Source organism: Uranotaenia lowii, chromosome 2 (assembly GCF_029784155.1).
Source record: "Uranotaenia lowii strain MFRU-FL chromosome 2, ASM2978415v1, whole genome shotgun sequence".
Lineage (NCBI taxonomy): Eukaryota > Metazoa > Arthropoda > Insecta > Diptera > Culicidae > Uranotaenia > Uranotaenia lowii.
In genome coordinates, this window is record NC_073692.1 from 254,672,811 (window position 1) to 254,691,346 (window position 18,536).

General features: G+C 37.6%; 5 protein-coding genes across 9 annotated transcripts in view; 4 read left to right on the forward strand and 1 right to left on the reverse strand.

The window, feature by feature from the left end:
- The first annotated feature begins 1,090 nt into the window (after positions 1–1,090).
- LOC129746855 (uncharacterized) lies at positions 1,091–8,979 on the forward strand. 3 transcript variants are annotated; one of them, XM_055740759.1, is made up of 4 exons: positions 1,091–4,464; positions 6,187–7,552; positions 7,654–7,947; positions 8,009–8,979. In XM_055740759.1, exons 3-4 carry the CDS (start codon positions 7,657–7,659, stop codon positions 8,750–8,752), a joined length of 1,035 nt encoding a protein of 344 aa, XP_055596734.1. In that variant the 5' UTR covers positions 1,091–4,464; positions 6,187–7,552; positions 7,654–7,656; the 3' UTR covers positions 8,753–8,979. The 3 variants fall into 3 exon arrangements, with proteins under 3 accessions (XP_055596734.1, XP_055596735.1, XP_055596733.1); XM_055740760.1 differs by having other exon boundaries at positions 1,091–7,552; positions 7,650–7,947; XM_055740758.1 differs by having other exon boundaries at positions 1,091–7,552.
- Positions 1,597–2,019, forward strand: LOC129742526 (eukaryotic translation initiation factor 4E-like). Its single transcript, XM_055734433.1, has one exon. The coding sequence runs from the start codon at positions 1,597–1,599 to the stop codon at positions 2,017–2,019; it is 423 nt and encodes a 140-aa protein (XP_055590408.1).
- Positions 3,444–3,866, forward strand: LOC129742527 (eukaryotic translation initiation factor 4E-like). The gene has a single exon (XM_055734434.1). The coding sequence runs from the start codon at positions 3,444–3,446 to the stop codon at positions 3,864–3,866; it is 423 nt and encodes a 140-aa protein (XP_055590409.1).
- Positions 8,500–10,471, reverse strand: LOC129746854 (syntaxin-18). The gene is made up of 3 exons (XM_055740756.1): positions 9,587–10,471; positions 9,357–9,476; positions 8,500–9,297 (listed from the first exon to the last, which is right to left on the reverse strand). Exons 1-3 carry the CDS (start codon positions 10,334–10,336, stop codon positions 9,109–9,111), a joined length of 1,059 nt encoding a protein of 352 aa, XP_055596731.1. The 5' UTR covers positions 10,337–10,471; the 3' UTR covers positions 8,500–9,108.
- Positions 10,472–11,706: 1,235 nt separating this feature from the next.
- LOC129744212 (protein mini spindles) overlaps positions 11,707–18,536 on the forward strand; it is a 33,307-nt gene continuing 26,477 nt past the window's right edge. For 2 of the 3 annotated variants that reach the window (XM_055736621.1, XM_055736622.1), the window contains exon 1: positions 11,708–11,901. The gene's annotated coding sequence lies outside the window, so the exon portion shown is untranslated. Of the gene's footprint in view, positions 11,902–18,536 lie in introns of all 3 variants that reach the window. The other variant, XM_055736620.1, reaches the window with a different exon arrangement.

An 18,536-nucleotide genomic window follows, 5' to 3' on the forward strand; every position in this document is an offset into this window, starting at 1 on the left:
TTATTTATTTATTTATTTTTTTTAGTTGTATCGAGTCCTCTCGCAAGATACATTACTTTATTTTTAAATTTATTTATCGAGACCTCTCGCTCGAGTTTTTTTCTATAGTTGTATCAAGTCCTCTCGCAAGATACCTTACTAAAATCGTTTTATTTTCATATCGAGACCTCTCGCTCGAGATTTTTTTTTTTTAGTTGTATCGAGTCCTCTCGCAAGATACATTACTAAAAATTTGTTTGTTTTTTTTTAAATTTATGTATTGAGACCTCTCGCTCGATTTTTTTTTTTAGTTGTATCGAGTCCTCTCGCAAGATACATTACTAAATTTTATTTTTATTTGTATATCGAGACCTCTCGCTCGAGTTTTTTTTTTTAGTTGTATCGAGTCCTCTCGCAAGATACATTACTAATTTTTATTTGTATTTCGAGACCTCTCGCTCGAGTTTTTATTTTTATTTTTATTTTTTTTAGTTGTATCGAGTCCTCTCGCAAGATACATTACTTTATTTTTAAATTTATTTATCGAGACCTCTACTACTCTACTAAAATCGTTTTATTTTCATATCGAGACCTCTCGCTCGAGATTTTTTTTTAGTTGTATCGAGTCCTCTCGCAAGATACATTACTTAAGGCTAGTTCATCCTAGGAGACATTTGGTCTTGAAACGTTCTCAATGTCTCCCATTTTATTCGGGAGACAGCGAGACTCTCATGTTTCCAAAACAACAGACAACAAAGATCGTCTCAAACAAAAATCGCAATTTGGACATTTATTACTGAATGTAATGAGTGAAAGTCATTTATTCGAAGTTATTTCTTTTTTTTTTGATCCGAGAACTCCTGCTCGATTTTATTATTGAAATTCGAGACTTCTTGCACTACTTTTTTGGATCAAAACTTCTTACTCGAGTTTTAATTTTATTTATTATTTTTAATCAAATATTTTTATAAACAGTTTCATTAATTTTTATTTCGCACTGTAATATCATGAGTACGAAATTATCTGAACGCCATCTTGGCTCCATTCTTGTAGGGAATATATTTTTGTATACTTACTTTTCAGAAGCGAATTCCGTCCCTCTGACTGTGTTACATTTGGTTTTTTAAATGTTTGAGTTGACTATAATTCGATATGATTCGAGCAAAAAATTGGCAACATTTTGTTAGAAAAAACCCAACCCTAATCAAAAACAAATTAAGAGTGACTTTGTTCGACCAGATTTGGCCCACTGTATCGAGTTTATTTTAAATAAACCCGACAGCCCACAGCTCCCGCAAAACTGAAAAACAAAAACAAAAAGTTTGCGGAAAAGTGTGCGTCAGGTGACGTGGAACCTGTGGAAAAAAAGAAAAAAAAAGGGGATGACGTCGGTCTAAGCTGCCACAAAAAGGAGTGATTTTCTGGCTAAAGGAGGATTGAGAGCGCTACCAGTGAGAAATTGTGCGGTAAAGTAGCGAACGGCAACCGGTTATTGCAGAGTTCGATGGAAGTGTAGCGGATTTCCAGTGAAAAGCCCCCGAGAAGCAAATTTCCCTGTCCCCTGTCTCTATCAACATGTCTGGGGAGACACTTCTCGAGCTAAGCCGATGGGCAATCATGGCTGGCGAAACCGATGAGGAGGTTGAGCGACGACCGGAGAGCGCCGAGCAAAATCATACCGAGCAGTACGGCATCGTCGATCCGGATCGCATCATCAAGAATCCGCTGCAATTCCAGTGGACGCTCGGGTATCAGGAACCGGATAAGAACTTGTGGGAAGACGAGAAGAATTTCCGCGGCAGCCGGTGGGTGATCAACGTGCTCCGGCAGCAGCGCCACGAATTGGACAAACATTGGCTGGATATGACATTGTGGCTGATCGGCAAGGTTGTCGATAATCCTGAAGAAATTTGCGGTGCCGTCGTGAACATTCGCCAGAAGATGGATAAAATTGCGATTTGGACCTCCACCGTCATGAACCGGGACGCGCCGATGCCGGAGAAAGCTGTAAGTCGATTTCTTGCCATATTCGAACCATAAATTGTGAGAGGAAGGTTGGGTAAATTTGTTGCCAAAAAATTAAAACACGATGAGCTAAATTTTACGTTTTTTCATTATTATGGGCAACCGAAAGCCTAGTTTTTCCCCATTACAAATGGCGCCCAACTAAATCGAACCACTTTTGATTATTTGTTCGAGCACATTTTAAGGACTTAGCGTCCAGCTACAATTATTATTTTTGTAAGAATTCGATAATTATACTTGTGATTATTTCATTATTGCTCATTAGTAAATCATATCATATCGTTGTATCTTTAGAAGTATCGTATTGCTCCTTCGATACTACCTTTCATATTTAATTCATTCGTGCACAGATGTTAAGGGGGTTGTCAAGGAAACATCAAAAGGAACGCGATCTGGAGGCGCGGTATAACCTCTATTCCGGGCCCTTGGTAATTAAGAAGACTAAATCCTTCTTTACCCAAGACATCTGTTGCTTCTGTTCAGTCCTCAATGTAAAATCACAGTCATTATTTTCTTCAATGGCTACATGATTTTAGTTGCTTGTTTGCTGCTTGGGTGAAAGTTTTTCAGTCGTTTGGTTCAGGATTCGAGGAAATTTTTGCCAGGTTTGCTGGTATAGATCGACATCATTTGCCAAGATATGTTGGCGTTGAGTTTCGTCTTTAGTTTTAATGTAATCTTTGCCATAATTCGATGGCGTTAAGATATTTTTGCCAAGATTCGTTGGCTTTGAGTTTATTATGATGTGTTTATGTATTATGTATTTATGTATTAAGTTTTAGACACCTCTGCAGTAGGTGTTACGCTTCCGAGGTATGCTCGGAATGTAGTCGATCATTTCTTTCCTTCGAACTCCTTGTGGCGTGGTTATGAAATTTTCATGGATTGCTGTTACAACCCATGAAAATTTCTACCAAAGCAGCAATGTTGTGTTACATTTGGTTTTTTAAATGTTTGAGTTGACTATAATTCGATATGATTCGAGCAAAAAATTGGCAACATTTTGTTAGAAAAAACCCAACCCTAATCAAAAACAAATTAAGAGTGACTTTGTTCGACCAGATTTGGCCCACTGTATCGAGTTTATTTTAAATAAACCCGACAGCCCACAGCTCCCGCAAAACTGAAAAACAAAAACAAAAAGTTTGCGGAAAAGTGTGCGTCAGGTGACGTGGAACCTGTGGAAAAAAAGAAAAAAAAGGGGATGACGTCGGTCTAAGCTGCCACAAAAAGGAGTGATTTTCTGGCTAAAGGAGGATTGAGAGCGCTACCAGTGAGAAATTGTGCGGTAAAGTAGCGAACGGCAACCGGTTATTGCAGAGTTCGATGGAAGTGTAGCGGATTTCCAGTGAAAAGCCCCCGAGAAGCAAATTTCCCTGTCCCCTGTCTCTATCAACATGTCTGGGGAGACACTTCTCGAGCTAAGCCGATGGGCAATCATGGCTGGCGAAACCGATGAGGAGGTTGAGCGACGACCGGAGAGCGCCGAGCAAAATCATACCGAGCAGTACGGCATCGTCGATCCGGATCGCATCATCAAGAATCCGCTGCAATTCCAGTGGACGCTCGGGTATCAGGAACCGGATAAGAACTTGTGGGAAGACGAGAAGAATTTCCGCGGCAGCCGGTGGGTGATCAACGTGCTCCGGCAGCAGCGCCACGAATTGGACAAACATTGGCTGGATATGACATTGTGGCTGATCGGCAAGGTTGTCGATAATCCTGAAGAAATTTGCGGTGCCGTCGTGAACATTCGCCAGAAGATGGATAAAATTGCGATTTGGACCTCCACCGTCATGAACCGGGACGCGCCGATGCCGGAGAAAGCTGTAAGTCGATTTCTTGCCATATTCGAACCATAAATTGTGAGAGGAAGGTTGGGTAAATTTGTTGCCAAAAAATTAAAACACGATGAGCTAAATTTTACGTTTTTTCATTATTATGGGCAACCGAAAGCCTAGTTTTTCCCCATTACAACTGCGCCATTGTAGTGACCTCTTGTCACATTCACTCTAACACTACACAAACTAGACATTTTGATTATATAAAAACGCGAATTTCACAAATCACAACCAGAATTTCGCATCGATTGGAAACGTGACTTTTGCTTTCAAAATTACTCAACTGAATGATCTTGTTAATTTTTCTATTACACGCTCGTACTATGTATTCAAAATTTGGGTAAATCGGAAATGCTTATTACAGCAGAAAATAACTCATTTCCGAAACGAATGGAATTATTAACACATGATAACGAATTCTCATAAAGCGTTAACTAGCTATTACTCTGTCACTCCCCTCTTAGTCTTACTTACTACAGCTTAGACAAAGATTTCGCCTTGATTTTTGCAAATATAATTCATAGAATCGAAACAAAATCTTCCGGCTGAGCTCCGGGCTGGTAAGCAAAGCTGGAAGAAGTTGGGCCTATAAACGACGGTGCCAGCTTTGTCGGTAGCGGTGAGCAGTGATGTCAACCTTCCAGATTTTGTCTGGATCTTCCAGACTTTTTGGACTTTTGCCAGACATTTTTTTTAGGTTTCCAGACTTCCAGACTTTTGGCATTTCTTCCAGACAAATCCAGACTTTTGTGTTTGGACATAAATTGTTCTAAGATTCTTTGAAAATTCAATTTTGTCATGGTGTAATATGGCAGGAAACAGGGTGGCCACCCATTCGGGAAATGCGGGAAAAAGACGGGATTTGGAATCCACCGGGAAAAATGCAGGAAAAAGCCGCGAATTTCTTCCGAAAAGTCGGGAATTTTTGGCTCGGTGAAAGTCTGTTCAATGAAGTTTGAACGAAAAAGGCGAAACAAGTAAAAATTGATTCACAGTTGATCATCAATCTCTTTCCGATTGGCTTCGACCGATTTCTACCAGGTCGAAATGGATCCTCCTATTGTGTTGGATCGGTTTTGACTAGTTTTAACTTGCTTCATTGAACAACGGGAATAACCGTAACGAAATCGTTAATCCAGTATGCTATACTCACTCGAGAGATGTCGAGTCCTATTAAAACAAAAAAAAAGGAAAACAATCTGTTATAGAAACTATTGCAAATCGGAAGCGAGAGGCGGCCGAGGAGGCGAAACAATTGAAGTTTCTATCCGACGCCCATAGAGAGGAAGCATGATGGACGAAAAAATTTGTACTCGGCCAACGGCCAAATACCGAATATTGACCTTTTAAACTATTCGGCCAAACGAATATTCGGTCGAATACTCCAGAGAGTTATTAATTATAAAACCAAGAGCGATTATTTCATTTTCCTTATATTTGTTCCATTGTAATACCCCTCATGTTTTGAATCGATCATTTCCAATCAGATGATATTACCGTATGATGTATTACGAGATCTTTTTCAGGTAGGGGTTTCTATGATATTCAAAATGTCTCAAAGAACTGAAAAGACATCAGATGACTTGTCGCTGCTAGGGCGTTGGTTACCAAAGATATTTGGATCCTGTGAAATCTGGAACAAAACATGTCAAAGCAGGTGCTAAGCAATTTGAAATTGCTTATTTGATATTGAATTATATGAAGGTCGAATTTGAGCAAAATATCTTCAAAATAGTAGTTTCAAAGAACGATGATTTTTAACTTAAAAATACCATACTTTCCATCACACGTTCCTACATGGTCGGGCAATTCAGGACGATTTTTGAAAAAAATATAAAAACAAAGGCAAATCTTAGAAATCTAGGTCTAGGTAGGTGGTTCAAAAATAAATATTCGGATTTTTGTATTGTGTCCTGTTTTACAAAATCGAGAATTTCATGTTAACATGCGGGAAAAAGTCGGGAAAAATGCGGGAAATCCAAAATGGATTTCGAGTGACCACCCTGAGGAAATGATTAATAGAACCTATGAACTATGAATTCAATAAGGGTTCGAAACCTTGGCAAATGCTTTGAGGATGTATGTTAAATTGAGATTCAGACAGAGCACGTGACTGATATAACGACAGAAAAATACTATTGTAACATTGAGATCTGGGGACCAAAAAAAAGGTCGCCACCTTCAAAACTTAGGTGTCCAGACATTTGCAGAAATTTCCAGACATTTTTTAAAAATCTTCCAGACTTTTCTGAAAAATAGTTGGCAACCCTGGCGGTGAGTAACATTAATTTTGCATTACTTATGACAAATTTATGCTTATTCAACACTTTTTTCTTTCAAGAGCTATCTATAAGCAGCAGAAAGTCATCGAATCGGATGGTAACATGGCGAGACGTTACATTCCATCGTCCGAGAAGCGCCCTCCTGCAGGAACATCCGATCTTTATCGAGATGAAAAAGCTGCTTCAGGAGGACCCCCGTCTGTTGCCATCGCTGCTCCAGAAGATCCAATCGAGTAGCATTTGGGAAAATCAGATGAAGTTTTTGGCACTTTTGAATGATGGGACCGATGAGCTTAAATAGGAAAATAGGCGCAACGTTAGGCGCCTGAGCAGCATGACGATAAGTCCGATGAGTGGGTTAGGGAATCAGTTCGATCCACTGCAGACTGTTGATTGTCCGGAATGGATTGAGCCCTTGAAGGATTCTGCAGGTGATGCTGTCCAATTGCTAGTCATCCTCAAGTGCAGCAAAGCTTCAGCTCAGCGCTGCTCGTGGGTGGTGGTGAAGGTAGATTAACTGAATATGTTAATATTGAAAAAGGCTTAAGCAGTATTTACATGATGCAACAGTTATTTGAAAAAAAAATTCGAACCTTAAAATCGTTTATCATTGAATCATGAAAATTATCAATAGCAGAATTTATAGCATTCCTTTAGCAAAACCGATTTACTTTTATTTTCATCCAACACTTTTCGATTAGAGGGAAACAAAATAGCTCTTAGGATAAGGTAACAAGAATAAGGAACAAGCAACATCCGGTTTAGGGTTTTGGTTGTTTGTTCCACCCTTTAAGATCCTTTCTATTATAACGGTCAATGAAAAGTTTTTCTTTTTCGGAACATACGGATAGACCGAACTGTATTGTAATTTTATTATAAAAAAGTGTTTAGAATACAAATTAATTCATTGAATATACTCATATCATTGCTTTTTTTCCGAAAACTCAATTTAAATATAATAAAATAAACTAAACCCCAGTACGGTTTTGAATCTTTTGATCTTTCGTTTACGATTGGCTTGTGCACATACACACTTTTTTGCCATCTGATTTTTTATCTCAAACACCTGGCATCCCTGGACCCCTTTTTTCGTAAACACTACAGCCAGCTGTTAAAACTTTTTTCAATATGGCGGAATGGCGATTTGGCATATGAGATCACCATACTAGAGGCATCATGCTCCGTCTTTATCTTCCACCACTGAAAAACTTTTGGTATCCTACCCTGGTAACCGGGTGCCTACTTTTTCTTAAACTGCCTACACCCGTACCTTAATTGCGCCCTGTTCCAAACCAAAACAAAATTACACTCCATCCATTTCTTTGGTCAAATCCGTTTTTAATAAAAAAAAAAAACTGTAACTTTATTAATAAATTAAATTTTGAACTCAACATTTTTTGTCAGCTATAAAATCTACAAGATCAGGTATGCCAAACTTGTTAAACGTTAGGAAACTATAGGACGTTGATTCTGATCATTTATCTTTTCCTAAATGTAACCGTTGTCTTTTTCAAAATTTGAGATAGGCTATGCAGCACCTTCGAGAAGAGTTCAAACAATTGGAGGAGCTCGAGCAACATCACGGGGATGTGGGCATTCGCCGTGTCAATCATCAACCCGAATGGATTGCGGATGCGGATTTCACGAGAATTTGTCTGCATACTGGTGCCAGTACAGGAAGCATGGGCTCGACTTTCATCATCTTTTTGAAACCGGAAATGGAAAAACTATCTAACACATGCAGCGATTCAGAGAAAGATGTGCAGTTGAGAGGAGCGATATTGTCAGAAATTTTAACGCTAGTTAAAAAAAATATCATTGTAGGAAATATCGAAATTATTTGAAGAATTAAATATAAACCATACAATTATTCTATTTTAGGTAATCCAATCTCATGGGAGGTATACGTGGTTGATAAAATTCACGTGTGCTGTGCTGCTGCTGAAGAATCTACCGGTCCAAATAGGTGATGAGATTACCAAATTCATCTGTCTGATTAAGGCAGTGGACACAGAAACATATCACTATGACCCACTCTTGATTCACACATTAACGAAAGTACTTTTCGAAGATTTTCCTTTGCGACGAATAAATTTGATCCATATTATCAACAGACTCGCCCAGCTAAACCACAAGTTGCTATATTATGTTGCCGTATGTCTGATATTCGCTGGCTTCTACAGAACCGTGGTTTTGAAAGAAGAAGATCCATCTCCACCTATGTACAGAATGCATAATTTTCAGGACATTTTAACTGCTCTTGATGATCTTAAGATCGACGATTTAAAACAACGTTTCGATGTAGAAAAGTTCTATATTTTGTTGAAATTATTGTGCTGCTACCAGAATATTGTTTTGTTGCGACATTCCCGCAGCAGTAAACAAGACATAGAAATGGATCATACCTGCTATTCGGAGTATTTTCATATTACCGTAGAAGAAAAACGCGCTTTTCTCAAATGGTTAAATGTTGCGCGAAGTTTGATTAACAGCTTGAATCGGAAGTTGCGACAACAAAAGATATCAGACAAGGAAGACTTTTTATTGGTAATTGAACTGGTTGAACTGGACATGATTCCGCTTATGGAGGATGATCTACAAGAGAATGATTGTTTCGATTATTGACTGATTGAAGGTTTGGCTTACCGAAGAGAATTTTCTCATTGTGCCGTCATGTACGAACTTCTGTCGTTCGTACATGAAGGAACACTCATGTTAATTCAAAAAAAACAACCTTTGAAGCGGAATATAAGAATTTGAAAACAAAAACCATTGCATTTTTGTTTGTATATTCAACGAATAAAACATAATCAAATAAAAATCTGTACGTAAACTACTGACCATCTGAACAATTTTTTTTCAGGGGTTTTCATCTCGTCCCGAACCGCATCTGAACATTGATGCCGTCTAAACATTTTATTGTGAGTAGACTGTTCCGAAAACTGTACATATTATGTATATCACTTTGAGCTCAGGGAAAATCAGTCATTGTACCAATCTAAGAACAATAACGTCAAAGACATAACAATGAGGAAAAACAAAACCCAAACTCGAAGCCCTGCATTTCGTTGAATTGCTTGCTTTATCTGCTCGTTGGCGTCTTTAACGTTTTCGGTCGCTCCAACTACTGTATTGGCAATCCGCTCAATGTCAGTTTTTTGCAATGATATCTGTAGTTAAAAAATAGTATGTTATTTTGTGTTTAACAGCGTAAAATAGAAACTAAAACCTTCTCTGTGAAAGCCTCTTGCAGTTGGGCAATTTCCACTACATTCTTTTCGATTTGTTCGACTTCCTCCGAAAGACCTTTTAGCTCGTTGTACAGCTGAACATTTTCCGATTCGAATATCTAAAAAAAAGTTTTTTTAATTAGGTCTTTCTGACTAGAGGGCAGACATTATTTTCAAGAAATATATAAAGTAAGGTTTTGTATTGGATGTCAGAAGCGTTGTTGCCCACCTGAATATCTTCTGCACTTAGCTCTTCATTTTCATCCAAAAATGTACTACTATTTACAATATCTTCTTCTTGGGCGGCAGCCTTCGCTCGTGATTGCTCTAGGCTTTCAGCAAACTCATCCTCGTTTTCGCTATTTTCAAACGACCAAGTGTTCCGTTTTCTGTTTTGCTGGCTTTGTTCAATACAACCTGCCTGAGAGGTTCCATTCGAAAGGCCTCCGTTGGACAAACGCGAAGGAAAAGTAGGCAAAGCCTTCTTGTCGGAATAAAACTTCAAAAATTTGTACGTTTCCAATTCGCGCTGTATGCGGAACTGTCGCTGTTCATTTGCAATGTGGTGCACATCATTCATATAATTGGACAGGGCTTCGATAACTAGGTCCATAAATTCGGTCATCTGCCTGGTCCGTTTAGCTTTGCGACACTCCGTTTTAAAATCGTTCAGCATTTCTGTACACATCCGGATAATATTTTCTGACTCTCGATCGATGATGTCCCTTTCATCATCACTCATTTGCGTCGAACTTTTAAGGTGATACGCAAACTGCATATACGCGGCCCTGTTTTCAACAAGCAGATTTTTAAGTTGAGTGATTTGGAAACGTATCTTTTTAGCTTTTTCCGAAAATTCATGTGCAGGTTTTTTGCCGAGAATACGAGATTTGTTTGGCTTTGGTTCTAGTGGGGCACTCGCAGATAATTTTAATCGAACAGTTTTTACGGAAGCCTTGAACAACGACGTTATATCCATTGTGTTAAAATTTTATGCATTCAATTTTTATGTGAAGTTATTAATTAACTTGATACGAGTTTTTAGAATTAGAAAACGGTGATGTGTTCGCAATAAAATAACAACAAAATAGTGACAGTGGGCTCCCGATGATGTCAATTCACGATCATGACATTCCCCTTTGTGGTGACAGTTCGCAGGTTTACGGAACGAGAATTTTTTTGTGTAGCTGCACGGTCAAGAAATGGAACACAAAACTCAGTTTAAGGATTTATAGCACCAATCTACTTTGCATTGAATATTCTGGGCCATGCAGCGCATTTTACTTGAAAAAAAAATCCAATCGAGTGTCCAAATCTCTCGTGAGCTTTCGAATCAAACAAAATTTGAAAATTAGAAACTTGCACTCAAAATGCTGTACTATTTCACTATCTATCTATATGATTGATAAAACAATCAGTCTAAATTGTTTTAATGTATAAACTGTAATTTTTTTTTAGCTGTAATTTTTTTTCATTCTTGAATCACTTTCAAGATTAATTTAACAAACTAAAAGGGTTTCAATTGATTGTTTCATCAATCATGTAGATAGATAATGCTATATAATAAAGCATTTTAAGAGAAAATCTCATTTTTTCAAATTTCGTTTCATAGAGTTGTTTTTGACATTTCTCACGCACATTGACTGGCGTCACACTGTCGTCTATGGACGAGAACGGGACAATAATTGTCCCGTTAATTATTAACCTCCAAAAATTCCAGTGCAAAAATCGAGCAGCCGGCCGACGAACACGGTCGTTTTTGAGGTTAATGCTCCAAAAATGAAGAAGTGTTAGTGAAACGCCCTGAATTACGACACGAATACTAGTAGCGGCAAATAGTACTATAGTCCTATTTGCCGCTGGTAGTGTTCGTGATATTATGCTGGTTGTTTCACCAACACTTTCCAGTTTTGGGACAATTAACCTCAAAAACGACCATGTGTGTCGTCCGGCTGCCTCTTTTTTGTACCAAGAGTATTTGAGGTTAATTGTCCCGTCTCATCTGTACACGCTCAGCAAGTGTGCGTAAGAAATGTCAAAAACAACTCTATTCGAAGTAATGAAAGCTCACGCGAGAAATGCTGTCGTTGAATCAAAAGTACCTTTTAAATTAACTACTTTTTCTTTAGAGTGTAGATAAATTTCATAAATTTGGCAACAGCATGATGATAATCAAAAAAAGCGAAAAAAGTCGACGAACGAGACGAACGAGGCTTTAATCGTTTTTAACTGTCAATATTCGAAAACAAAAAATAAAAGAAAGAGATTCATGGTTTGCAACAAAGGAGTGAGCGAGCAAAGCACATACTTTTACACCATCGGTCGTTCAGCCAGCGAGAGCCGCGAGTTTGTTGAAAATAGTCGTGCGAGGAAAGAAAATCGTTGCTGCTCTTGTTATTGTTTAATGGACGCGTGAAGAAAATTTTCGGTATCTGCTGTTCGTGTTGTCGGTCGCAATCAGTGTTAAAAGTTGAAATTCGACGTTGAAATTGTGCAAAACACATGACTTAATGTCGTGTGCAACTTGAGAAGTTGAATTTGAGCGTAAGTAGTCCTGGAAAGTGGTAGAAAATTTGATTTTTCCTAACATCAGTCTTGCAAGGAGCACCAAAACGAAGAAAAAAAGATGTCTACTACGATGAACTGTGGTGACGATGATGATGGCCGTTCCATAGCAGGAACAAAATACATTTTTTCAGGGACATAACCAGGCTGTTCCTTGAAAACAAACATTTATTTCCGGTGAAGTTAATATGCTTTAACGTGATACATTGCCCCGCTACAAGGAATTTCGTTGTTTTCATGTGCTGTTATGCAGTTGGGATTCCATTATATTTAGAGCAGTTATTTTCGGCACAAACTTTCTCTCTTATGTTGCACCATCATCAGTGAGTGCATAAAAAATGCTGTTTTAGGATTCATCTTCGTCGACCAGCAAAAGTAGACCTCATTTTCTTTCATTGAAGTGCTGATTTACCTTCCCATGTTTTTCATTTCATTGTGCTTCTTTTTCTTTATTTAATTGTTCGGGAAGTAGAACATAATGTCCACATATCTAATCCGCTATCACAATACACAAACGCAATCAATTTAATTTGCCATTGAATTTATTTAGAAGATTAATTACTAGCATACTGTTTAGTAATCAGAAAATGGCGAAGTTACTTTTTTTTTCTCGATTTATGTATAGACGGCTATTTGTTAAAAATCCATTTATATCTCAGGGTGCAAATGAAAAATATTATTCAGAAATAACTGACCCGGTAAACTTCGTTTTACCTTCTACGTATGCCGTATTTGTTTTCATCTGGTGGCCAACCGGTTGTGCACCAACTGATGTCATCTTCATATAAAAAAAAAATGGCTTTGACAACACTTGGTGCACAACCGGTGGATCACCAGGGTGAAACAAATACAGCGTTAATAAAACGTTAGAAAATGATTAACTTCCTTAACTTCTTCGTGCTCGTGAATAAATTTTTACGGAATCTTCTTGAAATTGTTCAAGTTGTGTCCCATTTTAAGTTGATTTTCTATGCGAGCCTCCCATCTATAAAAAGTGAGATTCTCGAAACTATTATACAAACCATCTCTAACCCGAAAAACCCTCGAATACCAAATTTCACTTAATTCCGGCCGTCCGTTTATACGTGATGGTGATAACAGAAAACGCCTCTTTTTATATAGATATCATGAATTTAATCTTTTATACGTGTTCAAACTTCCTACAATTCTATTGTAAGTAGGCTTACCAGAATAAAATTTCGGAAAGTAGGACATTTTTCTCAACATACTATGTAAAAGTAGGACGTTTTTAAATCTGAAGTAGGACGAAAAGTAGGACGCTTTATTTTGTGATTTTGATTTAAAAAAGTTTTTACACAAATTTTTAACAAGATAAGATGATATCACAACAAATTAGGATCAAAAACTGTTTTTTTAATTCAATATTTTATCGTTAGTATTTATTTTTATAAAAAACGAACTCTTCATTTTTCAACAAATAGGAATGGAACTCTGAACACAAACGTAATTTCGAATTGCTGATATCAAGTAATAGAAATTTAGTTTACCGCTTGAGCTAAGAAAATGTTGTTTATTTTTTAACCCAACATGGAAAACGAAACATTGCTCAGTACTGTCTTCAAACATGGCTGTATTTGATTTTTTTTTTGTAAATTCTTTATTTGAAACGGCTCATACCTTTAGGCTTTAAGGAGCCAAACTCTTTTTGTATTTTTACAATAGTTTGCTTATATCTAATCTAGTTCACTTTTTGGAGGAAAAAAAGAGGATAGATAGGGAAATATGAAAATAAAAAGAATTATAGACGAAGATCAATAGTTTTAAGGAAAAGGTATATTTCAAACATATAGTCCAAGTCAACCACAGCTTACACATCCCTCACTGGAACGTTGGGTGGTTTTCCTCGGGCCTGAAGGGAATCTATGAATTTCACTCTGGCGACAAGGTGGTCCTCACACGACCAAACAATACGCTCGATGTCATGGTAACCTAGGCCGCAACCGCATAAATTGCTGCCAGCAATATTTATACGATAGAGTACCGCATTCAAGGAAGAATGATTGGACATGAGGCGGGAAAATATACGAATAAAATCCCGACTCAGGTTCAACCTATTAAACCAGGGTTTAAGGCTTACCTTTGGGATAATCGAGTGGAGCCACCGACCCAACTCATCCTCGTCCCATCTGCGCTGCCAGTTGATAAGAGAGTTTCTCCGTGCCAAGAAGTAGAATTCGTTGAATACTACTACTCTTGCCTGCTATTGAGCAATGTGAGGGGACCCAGACAAAGGTGATGGAAAAGCAACGTCTGGATAAAGTGGTCAATATATCTCGTATCTTTTCGAGGAAGTACGGCGTGAATTTTCCTGGTCTTATAGAGCGGATTGCTTCAACAGAGCTGAGACTATCAGTTATAATATAGTAGTGTTCAATAGGTCGTGTGGCGATACTATCCAGAGCGCAATGAATAGCAGCTTATTCTGCGATGTACACGGAACATGGTGACTGGAGACTGTAAGAGGCGCTAAAGATTTCGTTGAACACTCCAAATCCTGTTGATTCCTCTATAAATGATCCATCGGTAAAGTACATTTTATCAGCATCGACGTGTCTATATTTAGCTTCGAAAATTCTTGGAATCAAAAGTGGACGATGCGGATCCGGAATTCCACGAATTTCCTGCTGCATAGACAAATCAAACTGGACAGAAGAATTATCGTAATCTGGGCTACAAACACGAGTTGGAGAGAACGAAGAAGGGTTTACCTGCATTGACATGAGGATATGGTATATAGACATAAATCTAGTTTGAAGATTTTGCTCAAGTAACCTTTCGAAATTTACAATCACCAATGGGTTCATGACCTCACACCTGATGAGGAACCGGAGTGATAGTAAATTAAATCGATCTTTCAGAGGAAGAATTCCTGCCAAAACTTCAAGACTCATGTTATGTGTTGAGGGCATACAGCCCAAAGCGATACGGAGACAACGGTATTGGATGCGCTCTAGTTTGATGAGGTGAGTTTTGGCAGCTGACTGGAAACAGAAGCTACCATATTCCATCACAGATAAAATTGTTGTTCGATACAATTTTAAAAGATCTTCTGGGTGGGCTCCCCAAAAGGTGCCAGTGATTGATCGGAGAAAATTGATTCTTTGTTGGCATTTTCCTTTAAGATACTCAATATGGGCTCTCCAGGTACACTTGAAATCAAACCAAACCCCAAGATACTTGAAACACCTCGATTGAGTGATCGTTCTGCCTAGGAGTTGTAGCTTAGGTTGAGCAGGTCTATGTTTCTTAGAGAAAACAACCATCTCCGATTTCTGAGGGGAAAACTCAATCCCAAGCCCCAAAGCCCAGGAAGACAATCTGTCCAAAGTATCTTGTAAAGGTCCGTGTAGATGAGACTCTGTAGATCCTGTGACTGACACCACGCCGTCATCTGCAAGTTGTCTCAGACTGCAGCCTTCAGAGAGACAGCTGTCGATGTCACTTACGTAAAAGTTGTACAAAAGTGGACTCAAACACGAACCCTGTGGGAGGCCCATGTAAGATGTTCTTCTAACTGCAATATCTCCGTGAGCAAAGTTCAAATGTTTCTCACAAAGCAAGGTGTATAAGATGTTGTTCAAGAGAGGAGGCAGACCCCGGGAGTGCAATTTGTCTGACAACACCTCTATTGAGACTGCATCAAAAGCTCCCTTTATGTCTAGAAACACTGAAGCCATTTGCTCACGTTTTGCGTACGCCATTTGTATCTCTGAAGACAGCAAAGCAAGACAATCGTTTGTCCCTTTGCTCCTTCGAAACCCAAATTGAGTATCTGAAAGGAGACCATTTGTTTCCATCCATTTGTCCAAACGAAACAATATCATTTTCTCCATCAACTTGCGTATACAAGACAACATCGCTATTGGACGGTACGAATTGGGATCAGACGCTGGTTTTCCGGACTTTTGAATAGCAATGACTCTCACTTGTCTCCAATCCTGGGGAACAATGTTGTGCTCCAAGAATTGATTAAATAAATTTAACAAGTGAAATTTTGCAGCATCCGGAAGGTTTTTCAACAAGTTAAATTTAATTTTATCAATTCCCGGAGCTGAATTGTTGCACGCAGCGAAAAGGTTTTTTATTTCAAAGGAAAGTGCCGCAAAAACAAAGGATTTTTTCCTTTGGTTTTGGGACAAATAAAAATTCTTTTGGTTCAAAAGCATTTTCCTTTGTTTCAAAGAATTTTTCTTTTGAAAAATCTTTGAATCAAAATCTTAATACTTTGAAACAAAAAACAGTTTCATTTGATACAAAGTTGTTTTCGTTCGCCACAATGTTATTTAGATTTAGATTTAAAAATATTGGTTCATTGAACCATTTTCCATTTATTCCAATTGCAGGACATATTTCCTGTTGTTTTGAAATTCCTATTAGGAATTTCAAAAAATAAAAAGAAAGAAATTTATATGTTAAATTTATTTTTATTTACAACAGATGAAACTCTTGGTCACAAACAAGTTCACTAAAATCGATCCGGTCCAAATTTTTGTCGATCCGACCGCTGGATTTGGAGCGGTGTCATCGTGCGCAGCTTTCATCTCGGTTGAGACATCCACGGAAACCATCCTTCGGCTCTGGTTCTGTAAAAACGCAATCACTTATAGAAAATCTTTGATATTCACTCTTTAATTTACATACTTACCATACTTCATCCTGAATCCTTCTAATATAGTGAACTCTGACCTACACGGAAAATAATAAAAAGGTAAAATTTACCGAGTTAGCAAAGGTGAACGCTCGTGAAAGCTAAAAAGGTAACTTCTACCTCTTCGAGGTGAAACTCACCTCACAGTGAGGTAAAATTTACCTGAATCGAGGTTGGAAAAAAGGTACAATTCACCGAGAAAAAAGGTGAATCCAAAAAAGGTAAATCTTACCTCGTAGCGAGGTGAATTGAGCTCGATAAAAAAGTATAATTCACCTAGAAAAAAAGGTAAATCCAAATAAGGTAAAACTTACCTCGTAGCGAGGTGTGATTGACCTGGATTGAGCTAAACAAAACGGTACAATTCTTCTAAAAAAAAGTAACTATTCGCCGAACCCGTTCATTGAGGTTAAGTTGTTTTGTCATTCTAGGAACAAGTTTTGCTTTGTGCCTAATATGTGAAAATCGGAATAGAATGGTAAGTGTTCTTAAATATCATTTAGTTGTGCTGGTTCTCGTCATAATACATTGCTTTTGTTTCAGATCGGCCCATAGAGCTTTGAGGTGTATTCCACGTCATCCTCCAGCCGGAAAAGCCGAACCTGACCGGATTAGTCGAACGGAGGAGGCCATGAATGTACGCAACGCAGGTGGATTCAGCGGCCATAGCGGCTCAGAAGAACGCGAAGTCGAATTACCAGTCCCTATTTATCCCCAATAAATATCATTTTTGAAAGAATTTTGTATTTTTTTAATTCTTATTGAAGAAAACAATCAAACCAACTAGCATTTACCTTTTAAATCAGTAAATGGGAAAACGGTATTATTTACTATTTTGCTAGGTGAATGCGAAAAAGGTAAAATTTACCTTTTTGCTAGGTAAATTAAAAAAGGTAAAATTTACCTTTTTGCTTGGTGAATGAAAAAAAGGTAAAATTTACCTCGAAATAGGGGTGGAAAAAATTCACCTCGCAAAAAGGTAAATTTTACCTTTTTTTTATTTTCCGTGTACATCTTCACACGACCGGCCAAACTTGATTCGATTTTTCGGTTTTGTATTCTTCTTGCAAGGCAAATCAAAATATCTTTTGAATCAAAGGCTGAAGTTTTTATTTAAAGGAATAATTTCTTCAAGTTAAAAACATTTTCCTTTGGTTCAAAAAAAGTTAACTTTGTTTTAAAAGAAATAAGCTCAATTAACATTTATTTAGAATCAAAGTATTTGCTTAAATTCAAAATCCAAAAATATTTAGTTCAAAGAATTAATTCTTTGTTTCAAAATATATTTTTTTGAATCAAAAACAAAAGTTTTTGGTTGAAATAAAACAGGAGTTTGATTCAAAAAAATGAATGTTTTGAAACAAAATCATTTTTGTTTTGGTTCAAAAGCCTAGTTTTCTCTGCGTGTGCAAGAAAGGAGGGAAAGTGAGAATTCGACCATCGAAAAGCTGGAATCCAGACCGCACCTATCTGGAGGCACGTTTCGGATTATTTTTTGCACAGGTGCAGAATCTGGACAGACTTTTCGTACGAAGTTAAATATCCATCTTTCAGGGTTGCTAGCGAACCGGGAAAACCGGGAATACCGGGAAAAACTTTGGAATTTCATCGTGCCATCGGGAAACCGGGAAAAAACCTGGAATTTCAGCACCTTACCGGGAAAATTGTCATGTTTGAAATATTTTTTTACGGAATTCCAAAAATACTTTTAAAATTATTTCTAAATTCAAGAGTAGTTTTTGACAATCACGATATAGATTTATCTCATAAACGCTTATTTTCGTTCATTAGTAAACAATAAAGTTTGAATCGCGTTTTTATCTTATTGTGAAGCAATATGACATAATATCTAAAATGCTACAAAATTTAATAATGAAACTATTATCGATAAAACTAAATACAAAACTAACTAAAGTCGAACCTGGACAAGTGAGAGTCAAAGAAC

Coding starts and splice junctions, on each gene's coding strand:
- LOC129742526 (XM_055734433.1), top strand. CDS start 1,597: ATGGCTGGCGAAACCGATGAGGAGGTTGAGCGACGACCGGAGAGCGCC.
- LOC129742527 (XM_055734434.1), top strand. CDS start 3,444: ATGGCTGGCGAAACCGATGAGGAGGTTGAGCGACGACCGGAGAGCGCC.
- LOC129746855 (XM_055740760.1), top strand. CDS start 7,657: ATGCAGCACCTTCGAGAAGAGTTCAAACAATTGGAGGAGCTCGAGCAA. Junction 7,948..8,008: donor TAGTTAAAAAAAATATCATT/GTAGGAAATATC, acceptor ATTCTATTTTAG/GTAATCCAATCTCATGGGAG.
- LOC129746854 (XM_055740756.1), bottom strand. CDS start 10,336: ATGGATATAACGTCGTTGTTCAAGGCTTCCGTAAAAACTGTTCGATTA. Junction 9,477..9,586: donor TAAGTGCAGAAGATATTCAG/GTGGGCAACAAC, acceptor ACTTTTTTTTAG/ATATTCGAATCGGAAAATGT. Junction 9,298..9,356: donor AAGAGGCTTTCACAGAGAAG/GTTTTAGTTTCT, acceptor TTTTAACTACAG/ATATCATTGCAAAAAACTGA.